The sequence below is a fragment of the Poecilia reticulata genome, chromosome 23 (assembly GCF_904066995.2).
Source record: "Poecilia reticulata chromosome 23, P_reticulata-male-v2, whole genome shotgun sequence".
NCBI classification, from domain to species: Eukaryota; Metazoa; Chordata; class Actinopteri; order Cyprinodontiformes; family Poeciliidae; genus Poecilia; species Poecilia reticulata.
The window spans coordinates 13,480,824-13,495,315 of record NC_088852.1 but is presented as its reverse complement, the minus strand read 5'-3'; the positions used below and the strand labels follow the sequence as shown (position 1 = coordinate 13,495,315).

The 14,492-nt window shown below is 40.1% G+C and overlaps 1 protein-coding gene across 3 annotated transcripts in view; it reads left to right on the top strand.

Annotated features, from left to right (window-relative positions):
- Nucleotides 1-14,492, top strand: part of tbc1d22a (TBC1 domain family, member 22a) — a 133,010-nt gene that overhangs the window by 81,534 nt on the left and 36,984 nt on the right. For all 3 annotated transcript variants that reach the window (XM_008401153.3, XM_008401152.3, XM_081604278.1), the window contains exon 12: nt 6,224-6,351. In XM_008401153.3, coding sequence (XP_008399375.1) covers nt 6,224-6,351 — 128 coding nt within the window. The remainder of the gene's footprint in view (nt 1-6,223; nt 6,352-14,492) is intronic.

Below are 14,492 nucleotides of genomic sequence, written 5' to 3'. Positions count from 1 at the left end.
TGTTTTCCATATGCCTCTTCCAGAAATGTTTCCTTTTTTTTGAATGACAGGAAAATATGTGGCACATAGAACAGTTTTTTTATTACTTTAGAAAATAAAGCCATTTTATTCCTAGTGCACTTTTATATTAATTTAGAGAAACCTGTTTTTATGAGTAAAATTCACAAAAAAAGTAGAATCATCTCTGCATTAAGTAAAAACAATTATTCACAAAGTGCAACATATTCTTGCAGAAAAACATAGTTATTTTTCATAAAATATAAAATTCTTAAATATAAAGTACCTATGTAGTCTTTTACTCCAAGTGGTGTGCGCATTAACATTTTAGGACTATTTGTAATATAGAAACATAAAAGAAGAAAGTAAAAGATTTCAGTTGCTTTGGCAGAAACAAAAAACCTCTTCTGCGCCATTAAATACAACACTATTTCACCCCTTGTATTTATTTGCAGAGAAAATGAATATAATTTAAAATGTGTAGGAACAATAGCTGTTGACATGAGCAGCCCATTATAAGCAAGTCAACTGGTAAAAAACAAAGAACGCCTCTCGCAATGTTCTGAAGTTCAGGGAAAAGAGCCATTCTCTTTACCCTTTACACTGCTAACGCTAGTTAGCATTGTTGAAATACTAATTGTATGAAACTTTAATTGCCAAGGATACTGGAAAAGGTCAACGCCTGGTAGCCAAACTCAACTTAACTTCTTTTCTTTGAACCCGTAGCTTTTTGAGGTGTCGTTGCACCACTACGTCTGATCATTCCTTCCTCTTCTCTTTAAATCTTACATTTGAAATGTGTGTGTGTGTGTGTCTCCACGCACGTCCGTCAGACTCCCCCTCTGTGTAATTATCGTCTTGCGCTAATAACTCTAACTCCCATTAGCCTTGCTTGACGCCGGCGAATGTACCGCCTCAAAAGACAACAACCACTTTGTCGGCACGTAACATTCCTCTGATCTCTTTATCTCTTTTATCTCTGCATTTGCAGCATGCTAGTGCATTAGTACAAGTTCATCTACATGCAAATTGCCCCAAGGTGAATCTATCTATGCTAATGAAAGCGTGCATCTGCGGCACACTCGCTGATCCTGGGTCTGCTGTGAGACTGTAGTGAAGGAACCCTTAAATACATGTATGAGTTTGAAAGGGATAATTACCCTTTCTGTAGCATTAGTAGATGATAGTAATGGCCTTGTGGGTTGTGTACCTGACTTTTAATCTGTGTATATTCTATTTGTAGCTTCAGCAGAAGGTTTTCTTTTGAAATCAGGCCCCTGCTTTTCAAAGCTTCACACTGAGGTCTGCTTCAGTGGCTTGTAACCTGACCCGAGGTCAGTTACACAATTTTTCCTTTTCTTCCCACACAGTCTTCAGAGATCACCCTTTGCTCACCACACTGAGTTGTACGTGTTCTCTGATGTATTTCAAGAGATTTAAAGACTTCTTATCGGTAGTCTTTTCAGTCCGGAGCTTTTTCCAAGTTCTTTAACTTGACTTGCTGCGTGTTTTGTTTGGTTTCAGACAAAACTTTTAGTTTTTGAGCCTTTTTTTCAGCGCCCGTCACTGCAAAATGCCATGAAGGGGGTTATTTTCAAGATATATGTAATGGAAAACGAAGGCCCCAACTGTGCTTTTTCATGTAGGTGCCTTGTCGGAATACCAGAGGTTTTGAAACAAATATTCTTACTCGTCCAGTTTATGTCCAAATATTACACAGGGCTGCCATGGAAATGAAACAGCTCAGTGTAGAGGTTGCAAGTTTACTTTGTCTACCCTGAAAGCTTTGGTTAACAACTGTGGCTTTTTATACGTTTGTCATAAAACCTGGTAACTTCTTATCAGCGTCAAACGTGTCAACCAAACATGTCAGTCACTTCTTAATTAGATGAGTATTTACTTGGGTTAGATCCAGTTTGCAAACGTTTTGAAACATTTTTGCCACGCATCATCTTACCGGTTCAATTTAATCTTTCAGCGGCAACCGGTCACAAAACTGTTGGTTGAGTTCTAATCTAGGTCAAGTTTATATGTAAAGCACATTTCCCCACCAAAAAGGTTCAAAGTGCTCTACACCATAAAACATGATATAGTGACCAATTTGACTAGCAATAAACATTACGCTTTGATCATGAAGCAAATATATTGATCAGTGTTCCAGTCAAAGACGACTCTAAACAGGTGGGTGTTTCAGCCTCAACCTCAGTGTTTCAGCATCTTTGCAGTTTTCTGGAACTTTGTTCCAGATTTGTGGTGCATAGAAACTGAATGCTGCTTCTCCATGTTTGATTCTGGTTCAGACATGGGGAAAAAAAAAAAAAACACAACCCAAAAAAACAAAACATATTGATCATATTGTCAGTTTTTTTTATTATTTAACATAAAAAAACAAATTTATTATAACAATAAATCAAAATTGTCATAAGAAATGTTTCCCAACAAATAAACCATCCGATTAATGTCCATGTGTGACTTGTATCCGATCCGATGAGAAGTTACCTATTGACGCAAAGAAATTTCTGTTCTTTAGATGAGATTCAAAAGAGTTAAGTACTGACCCTGAGAAAACAAACCAGCTCTCCAACATGTCATGGTCATGATGATAAATATGATTTTTCTTTATATGTTTGCAAACTGCAGCTGCGATGATGGTCGAGACTAGCTGTCATTAACTAGCTTAACAATTTCCATTTCCTACAAAAAACTGGATGGGAACAAAGTATTCAGTCTGGTGCTTTGCTCCCAACTAGACCTTTTCTTGAACAACCATTTTATTTAGAGCTTTCATAATTAATTTTATTTGTTGTTACTGTAGTTTTATTTAATTATCTCGGATATGTAAAATGTCTTCCATTTCCAGTGTCAAATGTTCATTAGAATTTAAAGTTTATTGATCACGATAAATTCATCCAGAAATTATCGTGATAAACGACAATATTATTGTTTATCGCGATAATTTCCGGAACAATTCGTCATCCAGCAAACTTTGTTATTGTGACAGGCCTGGGTATTGTAAGCAATTGGTGGAAGAAGGACGTGTCACCTGGTTTTTGTATTTAATGTAGCTAAAAATAAAAAAAGCACACCAGACGAAGGTTGCAGTGAGATAAAATGTCAACATACTAGGGGTGCCGGATGATGGGGCAGAGAAAAAGATGAAAGGAGAAAGAGGGGGAAAAAAAAAAGTAACTGTAACTACATGTTTTACCAAGGAGAGTGTCAAGTCGGGCAGAATTGGCCTCATCAGCAGAAACCTGAGAGCTGCTCACTGCAGAACCTCTGACCTCCTGCTGTCCAACCAGCCCAGGGCTGCAGTCTCACCGAGGGGGTGCGGCGGGGGGGCTGAGGGAGGCTGAGAACGAGGAGAGCCAACACTATACCCAACACCAGGCTGGAGGACCAGACTCATCAGTCAATCAGGCTGTGAGACGTGTCATCCTCAGCCCTGATAACAACCCCACTCAGCATGCTCAGCACTGTTCCAGCAGCCCAATGAGTAATAAGGTTCAACTTCTACAACTTTCCCCTCACACGCCTTCAACTTTTCCCTTTTTTTTATTTAATTTTATTATTTTTTATTTAATAACGTTCAATATTTCTCCCTCTCTGCCGCGTTATAACGAATAACCCTGCCCTCTGTCGCCGCCGCTGCCACGCCCTCTTCCCTTCCCCCCCTCGCTGTTTGCAGAAGTCGCTAATATTAGGAGGAGCAAGTTCATTAGTGTAATTTAACATTGTCTAAAGTAGTTCCGCTCCCTTTCGCCTCTGCTTGGCAGCTAGCTCAGATCTGTCACCGTGATGCATGCGCCGTTAATGAGCTTTCCTTGTTTATGCTTTTGCAGCAGCATGTGATAATTAAACTGCGGAGAGGAGTGTGAAATAATAGCTTTGTGTTTACCCCGCGTCCCTGCCTGTGTCTTCGAGAGCAGATAGGTGTTGTTCAGGTGTGTGTTCGACGGTAATAATAACGCATGTGGCCCTGGTTAGAAGTATCCGCGTAATGTTTTACCAATAAAAGGGTTATTGAAGCAGTGTGTGTGTGTGCTGTCAGTCAGCTCTGATTAAGAACAAGCGAGTGTGAGAGAAGAGGATGCGATAGTTCCTCCCTTAACTGGCTTTTCTTATAGATTCCCTGACAGCTCCATAATTACAGCTCTATTATGAGTTGTGTGTATGCGTGTGTGTGTGTGAGGAAGAATGAGTGTCATGGGCTTGATGACTATGAAACGAGGAGTCACAGAATACTGGGTGGTATTTTTAATCTTTTGTTATGTAGAGACGGCATCAAACAAACATTTATCAAGAACGGAGTCAGAGAACAAAGGCAGTCACTCTCGGCGTCTCGCCGCCGCACACGGGCGACGTGTTCGCCACTCATCCATTCTTCTCCGTGAGCGTTCTGCCAGCACGTCGTGACACTGAGACTGAAGCTTGAGCCCCTCACCGGGTCCGTATTGAATCCGCGCCATGCAACATGTGGTCCTCTCTCTGTGCGTTCGGTGGATCGGGCGGAGAAGAGCAATCCGGGCTGTAGTGTGGTGAAAAGGAGATCTGTGGTTTCTTTAGTCATGTTGGTGTCTTGGAGACATTTTTGTTTTCTTCTGCTCCACAATAATTTCAGCAACCATAAAATGTTCAAAAACTGTGTTTACCTATAATAAGATCTTTGTACAATTTCACCTTGCAGTGAATTCAGAAAACATTGAAATTACCTAATTGTATTGCCAGTGGGAATGCCCTGATTGGTGATCAGATGGAAAAACTGCAATCTTTTGAAAAGAATGACCTGCTCATTCCCATTTTGACCTTTTTTTTTCCTGCCTGAAAAGTGGCTTAAGTTGGCAACAGTTGGGTGACTATTGTTAACCACATGCATAGAGATGTGATCTAGTGGATTTATCAGTTCAACCTTAATTATAATTCAGGAGATTAACTGGATTTAAAACTCTTTATAATTGACTATAAAATGGAACTTTCTGCCTTGTAAAGTGGCTTAAGGTGCCATTCGTTGGGAATTGCCATTCTATAGTTTCTTGCAAATGTAATAAATGCCCTTTAATTTTACGTCACAACACCGCCACATTTACATTACATTACATTTTTTTTACAATGGAAAGAGAAGCTGAGTTGAGGGGAAAGACTGAAGGAGCTAAATACAGATCAATCCTGGGGGGGAAAAAAACAATTAAATAGATGTAAATATGTCGAACCACATGATTTGAGGATTGGAGATGCATGCCCTTAGTTTAGAGTGGCCTAGTCAAAGTCCAGACACAAATCTAGTTGAGAATCTGTGGTAAGACGTGAATCAGGCAGAGATGTGACTCAACAGATTTGCAGCTGCATCAAACTATTCCTGCCCGTTCACAATTATGCACTGATTTGTATGTTTTATTTTATTGTTTGTGTGTCTTATTAAAGTCATAAAAAAGCATTGATATTTGAGGTAATAATGTGACAAAAGTGGAACATTTCTCTGTAAATACTCAGCATTATAAGTTAACTCCTTTTTTAATGAATTCTTTTTCTGCAGAGAAATATTCACCATTTTTTCCACAGAGATCAAATGTTGAACCAGAATGTGAGAAAAAGAGGGATGCCTCATTAATATTCACTCTGGAGTTTTCACCCCCCATCCTCTTTTCTTTTTTTCTTTTTTTTTTTTTTTTCTTTAAGTGACAGGGTCCCGATCTTTGGTTTCCGACACTCTTGACTTTCCGCGACGGGTCAGAAGTCGGCGCAACACAATTTTTATCAGCTTCTGCCGAGGGCGCCGATGTCAAAGAAGTAATTAACATGCTCTCTATACGTTACATGTAAGCCGTCATTCAGCCTTCACCTCTGGACGCCATTGACCTAATTTATATGCACTTCAGTCTCCATCGGAGCGACATGCAATTTCTCTGGAGTGTTGGTTAACAATACAATTCCGCTTCCATTTCTCATCCCGCGCCGGCTGCGAGGCCGTTCCCAGACAATTTGGATGGCTCTGTAATTACATTTCAATTATGAGGAAACAGTCGCACGCGTGACACCGATGACAGCAGTTTTGTAATAGAGAAGAGGGAGTTCAGAAAGACGATCTCACACCACAGTTTCACTTTGAGGTCCCCCCACCCCCAACCCCCTCGCCATGAAAGCGTTTTGCATCCGTTCTCTTTTGTTGCTGTTTTTGAGGTTTTTATATCATGTTTTTTTGTTGTTGTTTTGTTCTAATTTCTGCCAGAGTCTGTGCACCGCCACATGCAGCAGTACGAGGTGGAGTACCTGCAGTTCGCCTTCCGCTGGATGAACAACCTCCTGATGAGGGAGCTGCCGCTGCGGTGCACGATCAGACTGTGGGACACGTATCAGGTGCGATCACACACAGGGCCCGCCGTTATCGCGGTTTTCTTCTTTTTTCTACCCCCTCCTCTTTCTGGCTCTGCGGGAGATTTTAGGGTTTAGGAATTATTCCCTGACGATGACATCTTCCCCTCCCAAGACGAAACAGCAATATGATGCAGCGTGTAGTTCTCAGTTTTCAGTTTTATGCAGATGAGATGACAAAAACTTTGGAGCTTCATGTCAGAATGTGAGACTCACTTTTTTTCCCCCAGTCATTTCCTTCATCGGAGAAAAGTTTAAGAGGGGGAGGAGGGGAGAAAGAAATAATGCGGTATTTCACTGCATGGTACAATTAAGGCAACTATGTTTTCATTTATTGTTCCTCTTTTTTTTTTTTTACATTATTCATGTGGATGCTGAAAAACACTGAACTGAAATTCAAGCATCTTTAAGAATCTCAAGGTTTGGAAAGTGCTTGATTTCTATGTAAAGTTCTTCAAACTGCAGGTTTTTGTAATAAAGTTCAATCGAACGTTTGATTTTAAAGCCCAAATTTGGAAAACGTAATTTATAGTTGAAACCCCCAATAAAAAGATTCACACACGTGTTTTTCACTTTGAAAAAAAGTCAGACTACTCTTTTCTTGTAGCTCATTTACTATATTCAAAATTATTTCTATTTGCTAAATGCCAAAAAAAAAAAACTTTGCTAGAACTCTTTAAAAAAATATTATTCCTAATGTCTCAATGACTTGTTGATCTGTGTAGTTGGAATAAATATTTGCTTATATTTTATGCATTTAAAGTTATTGAAATTGGGAGATTCTTTTGTTACCTTATACACCTGAAAACAAAAAAGTTAAGTTTTAATGAGACATTTCAAAAATAATATAAAATTGTTACACTTTAGTTTACCTTGACCATGCTTTCGAATGTAGAATACTAGCGCAATACTTTATTAATTACAGTAATAAATAGTATAGCAGTATATTGAATTGTCATTTATATTGTTTTTATCTGTTCTATGAAAGTTTGAAGACTTGCCTTGAAAAATGCTTGATTTTCACTATTTTGAAAAGTGTACAAACCCTCATGTTTAGACCTGCTTAGCACTACAAAAAAAAAACGTTTAAAAAGATGCGTACACGTACAAATCCTTTTTTTATTCTTCCGGCTGCATCCTCCGCAGGTCGCCACAGCAAGTCATCTGCCTCTCTTAGTGTCTCCTATCACCCTCTCTGCCTCCCTGGGAGGCTCATATTCAGCAACCCTTGTCCCATATATCCTCCGAACGCGTTAAACACCACCGTCTGGCCTCCATGACTTTAACTCTTATGTGCTCATTTCTGATTCTGTCCGTTTTCGTCGCCGCCAATGAAAATGTTCACATGTTCAGCTCGGCGCCCCCCGTCCGTTTATCAGTGCCACTGCTTCTAAGCCGCTCATCACCGCTTGTAAACCTTCCTGATACTCTCTCGACTCCATTCTGCCTGCGCTCTCTGCTCTTCTCTGATTCACTTCCTGGTGCTTTGGGTAGTTGACCCCGAGGTGCTTACACTCCTCCATTTTCAGTGCTAAGCAGTGTAAGCAGAAAAGGTGGCGACATTTTCCACACTCTGAATCAGAAACCATCTTTAGCTTCGTATTGTTTCAGAATTTGTGTAATAAATCCATAGTAAAACCTGCATTGTAAAAAAGAAAACATGAGAAATATTTCCTGTTAAATGTGTGAAAGTATCTAATATTGGTCAGATAGCGTAATGATTCCAGCGAACGTTAATGAATAATGCAAACAATTCAAAGACATTTTATTGTGCTGGGTGTAAAAGCTGCAAGATGGAACAGTAAAAATGTTGATCTTCAAAACTTTCTGGCTTGTTTATCTTGTTACCGGGTTTTCAGGGTTTGCCAAGAAGAATAACAAAAATGCCCTTGGTCAGTCCAACATTTATATCTTGTCAGACGTGTTTCTTCTTCAGATGAGCTGAGACTGGGGTGCGCTCCTTAGCAGCCAGCCGGGGGATGACTCAGCTAATGCAGCCTTTGAAATGTTGAGCAAACCGCGGCCAGCAGGCACAATGATTTCCTCGTCGGGTGACAAATGGTGCGCGCACACAACAAACTTTTCACAATAAGAGCCTTTTAAACGTGCCCTGAATTTCAAATGTCACATTATTACTCTGGTTGAAATATCTCAAAGAGCCTTTTTATTCTTGCAAAAACTCAAGATTCTGTATGATGGCTAGATTTGTTTTAACTTCTAAAAGTTTTGTGTATATTATAGAGCTCATCAGACTCCTGATTTCAAGAAGATTGGAGGTTTTCTGTAGAAGCTAGTCCTAGGAAGCCATTTTTAAAAACATCTTCCAGATGTTTAGAGGCAAGAAGGAGAGAGGGGGAGCTGAATCGTTATGATATTCAAACAAATCTGACCTCTATGACCCCAGTGCTTTTTTTCATATTTACCTTGCCCAAAGCTCAACAGGCGGCGCCTACAAGAAGTCTATATACTTAACTTTGCTTGGCATTGTCAATACAACCAAATGCCTGCTATCGATTTTTAGGTATGTAGGTGTGTATTTGTCGGAATGTGCTTTGGACTTGAGTTGAGTACATATGATGTATCTCTCCATTTGACCCAGAAGTTGAGTGTGAGGCATTTGACCACATCAGAGTGATTGATCAGGTGAGACGTATCGACAGGAGAGGAATGAAGAGCTGTTTTAGGGTCTGAAGTGGATCCTCTCCCTTGGTTATACGCCCAGCTGTACTGAGTGTATACTTGAACATATGCTTGAACCTTTTCCTCTGTCATCTCTGCAGCTCTCTCTACTGCTCTACTGTCACATGCTTCACATTTTATTCCTGCTTGCCATTAAAATACAGATGTTCCTTGTCTTGCACACCATTTAGCCCGTGCGAGGCACTTGTAACGTCTTCACAACTTGCGAAAGCTGCAGCATTGGATTTGAAGCTCACTGAGGCTTCCTCCTTTTCAAAGAAATACACGAACTTTGATCAAAACAGAAAGTGCTGTGTTAGAACCTATTTTATTGCTGCTGAGGGAGCTTTTTAGATCTAGAAGGAATGGTGAAGTAATAAGAGCCTACGACGGAAAGGCTGTAGTTTGAAATGCAAAGGGGCTATTAAATGTTGATAAATTAATCATGGATATGTTGTGGTTTACAGCTGAAGTGCTTAGTTGAGTCCCATCAAACCTTATCTTGAATTAATAAAGAGCAAATGAATCATGTCTAACTGCTTATGAACTCTAGCTCAGCTGTGGGCGGCATGACAGATGGTACCTGACAGAAGCTATATTCTTCACCAGCCTAGCTTAAAACACCTTTAGCTCGGTGGTGAGTTTGGACCCGACTTGTCTCTGCAAATTTGGAGCGTGCCATTTGAGTTGTTTGTGAAATGGTCTAAGTTGCCATTGAAGTAGGTAGATCTTGGTAGAAGTTTCACAAGATCATATCAGGAGGATGCATTGTTTTTGTCTCGGATGGATCATTAGCAGAGTGGAGCAGAACCCCAACCTCCTTTCAGTTTTATTTTATTCACCATCAGTGAATAAATTGATGAATCAGAGATGGACAGTTTTTTTTTCTTTTCTTTACTTTCTATAAGGTCCGAACTTCCATCGGGAAGAAGGTGACTGCTCTAACTGGGCCGTGTTTTTTAAATATAATGTTAATTTACAAAACAAACAAACAAAAACAGTAGATTGTGACTAATCATGTGGCATGTCTGTCAAGAGATTAGTTTTTCACAGTTGCCTATTTATTGCACAATTTTTGGAAATATGGCATGGCATTGATCAGATCTTCTCGTGTAAGAGGTTAAAGGAAAGTCATTATTATTATTATTATTATTATTATTATTATTATTATTATTATTATTTTGGCATTACTTGCAAGTGAAAGACATTCGTTTGGAATTATCTGCATATAAAAGACATGATACAGTCTTGGACTGTTTAAGAATCTGTTACTGAAAGCACAGTTCTCCACCGGAAAACTGGACTAGTTGTTCATAAAGACATTTACAAAAATCACATATTACATTATAAGGACTGTATCACTCAAGCCAAATCCTTTTACTACACTGGTTTAATCTGTTCAAATGAAGGCTCCACCAAGTCAATATTCTCACTTTATAAGAACATCATTCAAGTTCCGGACTCTCTACCTTCATATTTGTGTTCAACTGATTTTTGTAATTCCCTCATGTCATTTTTTGACAGTAAAATTCTTAAGATCCACCAGCATCTCAGCTCACAACCCTCCCCCTGTCCTACTCTTGAACTTTCTCCTCCAGCCCACTCCTTCTCTTCCTTCCAGCTCCCAACAACATCAGAAATTACAACCCTTATACACAAATCCAAGTCGTCCACCTGTCTGCTTGACCCCTTCCCACAGTCCTGGTTAAAGCCTGTGCCCCATCCATACTCCCTCTTATCTCTGCCATTATTCACTCCTCTCTCTCCACTGGAACAGTTCCTGCTTCATTTAAAATTGCTGCCATAACCCCTATCTTAAAAAAACCTGGTGCTGATCACTATAATCTGAATAATTTCCGTCCTATCTCCAACTTGCCTTTCATCTCCAAAATTCTTGAGAAGGTAGTAGCATCCCAACTTCACACTTATTTATCCAACAATAACCTGTATGAACTGTTTCAGTCTGGTTTTCGTCCCCTCCATAGTACAGAAACAGCTCTCATTAAAATCACCAATGACCTCCTTATGGCAGCTGACTCCGGCTTGCTGTCCATTCTCATCCTACTTGATTTGAGTGCAGCGTTTGACACTATCTGCCATACCACCCTACTCAACAGACTTTCCTCTATTGGCATCACTCAGACTCCTCTAAACTGGTTTAAATCATATCTCTCTGGCCGCACTCAGTTCATTCGGATCAAAACCTTCTCTTCCCAGCCTTCCTCTGTCACATCAGGAGTTCCACAGGGATCTGTCTTAGGGCCCCTTCTCTTCATTATTTATCTCCTTCCCCTTGGCAATATTTCCGCAAGTATGGCATTGATTTCCACTGTTATGCGGATGACACCCAGCTCTATGTTTCCAGTAAGCCCGCCTCCAACCTCCCACCATCTTCGCTTACTGACTGCTTGACTGAAATAAAATCCTGGTTCTCCTCAAATCTGCTTCAGCTTAACAGTGATAAAACAGAGGTTCTTCTCATTGGTACCAAATCTACTCTGGCCAAAATCAAAAGCTTCAGTCTTGTAATTGATAACTGTCCCGTTTCTCCCTCCCCTCAGGTAAAGAGTCTGGGTGTCATCCTTGACAGCACCCTGTCTTTCCAGTCTCATATTAATAACATAACCCGCTCGGCTTATTTTCACCTACGCAACATCAACCGCCTCCGCCCCTCCCTTACTCCCCATTCCACTGCCATCCTTGTTCACTGTCTTGTGACATCACGCCTGGACTACTGCAACTCCCTTCTGTTTGGTCTCACCCAGAAATCTCTTCATAAGCTCCAACTGGTCCAGAATTCAGCTGCCCGTATCATTACCAAAACCCCATCCATGCACCACATCACTCCTGTCCTGCAAAGACTCCATTGGCTGCCCACCAAGTTCCGCATAGATTACAAAATTCTTCTGTACACTTTCAAGGCCCTTTACAATCTCTCCCCACCATATCTTTCAAATCTTATTCATATTGCCATTCCCTCTCGCTCCCTCAGATCATCCTCCTCAATCCATTTCACTGTCCCCTCTGCCCGTCTCACCACCATGGGGAGCAGAGCTTTCAGTCGCTCTGCTCCCCAACTATGGAACTCATTACCACCATACCTTAGAAACATAAAGTCATTATCAAATTTTAAAACCGAACTCAAAACACACCTTTTTAGATCTGCCTTTTCCACATGACACAATTGGTTTGCCTGATTTTACATAGTTTTTATATAGATACATTGTTTTGTTTTATTTATTTTTATCTACTTTTACTTGTTACATTTTATTTGTTTCTGTCACAGTTTTTTATTATTGTACGGTGTCCTTGAGTGCCAGAAAGGCGCCTTTGAAATAAAATGTATTATTATTATTATTATTATTATTATATATTGTCAAAGTAAAAGTGACTCAAAATCACAACCCTGAGGATCCCCACATCGCAGGTTTGAAGATTTGCTTTGAATGCTGGCATGTGTTCTACAGTTCCCTTATACAAGCTCATTAGATTAGCAGAAGACGATGAACTGACTGTAAAATGCAACGATAGAGGGTTGTCTTTCATATTTGCTTTCATTCTTCAGTGGTTTGAGTCACAATCTGAGACTGCTCTCTTACCTGCAGACTTAAGGTGGACGCGAGTTCACCTAAAGTCTAAAATAAGGATCCAGGAATGAATCATTAAACAGTGTAGTTTCTTTGTCGTGACTTGACAACAACACACACTCACTTTGTACTTGTAATCCATAACGCTAAATATTTGATGTCTAACAATGTTGCTTAGACTGTAGCTTTCACACACACGCGCACAACCCCCCCGCCCCCACCCCACACACACACACACACACACACACGCACACACACACACACACACACACACACACACACACACACGCGTGCGCGCGCACTTGTCCTCAAAGACATTTTTGGCAGGCTGTGTTGCAGGCCTTCACCTCCTTTCTCAACCTTCTGAGGAAATTTGACCATTTCCTTTTTCCCAGCAGAGTTGCCTTTGCTTGTGTGTGCAGATTGTCCTTTGCTTTGCTTTTTGTAGAGTTTACTCCCATCCCAATTTGTACCCACATTTCATCCTTTCCCAGTTGCGTTTTACACCTGTAAATAGAACATTCCACAAATTACATTTTTCATAGTAGTTATATATTTTCATGGTTTGTGGATTTTCAAATACTTCTCTTGAATAACCTTATAAACCAATACATAATTTTCTAAGTATGTTGCTTTGTGTCCTATTTCCATTGTGTTTGGTTCCGATAACTCTTAAAAAATCTTAGACGGATTTCTCCCCTTCTCTTCAAAACAATATTGACAGAGAAGCTCAGAGTAGCGATGTTGATTTTGGCAGAGCAAATGCATCACATTTAAATTGTATATGCCACCTTCTTACTCCTGTCATCGGAAATGATTGATGAGTCTTGTTACACTTGTAAATGCTGCTTCTGGGTGGTCGCACAAATCTTACATCGACACATCACTCCCTCAATCCACAAAGACCTCCTGGCCTTGTACAACTCTCCCGATGCAGGCCTGTAACTGTCACGTTTGGCTTGGCAGCCGACGTGTTGTAAGAGTAGGAGACTGCACTTTCACAAAACACAGAGGCTGCAAAAATGCACCTCAATGCTGTTTTGAAGTGTTTTGTGAAAGGAGCTTGAGAGTAGGATCTACAAAATGACATTAAATCATCACGTGCCATAAGAAGTGTCCATGGGGAATACAAATTGATGCATAGTTGGTGTAAAACGCACCATTGCAGGCAGCTCCTAGAAAGGTACAATATGGTGCAAAATGGGGGTTAGGAGGCAAAAAGACTCGCTTTATTAGGACAATACTTATTACTCTTCAACATTCATTACCTTGGAGTTTACAGAGAGGAAAATGTTTGACGTTCTCATTGCTCAATCTGTCTACATCATCCAGAGCCTTGGGTCGTCTTACACTCTTCGCTTCAGCAAAACCCACAGGCCTTTTGAGGCTTTTGGTCTGGGTATCTTGACCACATGTGTTTTGGATCATTTTTCATGATATCTTTTTTCTCAAATAAGTTTTCCATGTCTTTTTGAAGAGAAGCAGAACAACAACATGACAGACCCTTCACCATACACCAACAGTTAGCATGCTTCCCTTGCTGCATATTCATTCTTTGGTTCACTCAAACCCTCTTGCACTGATCTGATCAAAGCAAACAAAGTTTCTACACTTTTTTTTTTTTTTTTTACAGTATTCCAGTTATAAAACTGAATTGTTGTAGCTTATATTTCTCTAATTTTAGATATGATTGTCCTTCTTCAGTAAAAGATTTTAGGACTTTTTGCATGTCTTCGCACTGGGGGTTCTTGCAAAGAACATGGATACAGTGCAAGGATGTTGGCCTTGTTGGGACAGAAAGAGCTCGGATTATTAGCTTTGAATCATCCTGATGATAAATAAAAAAGACCTTGTCCTTCC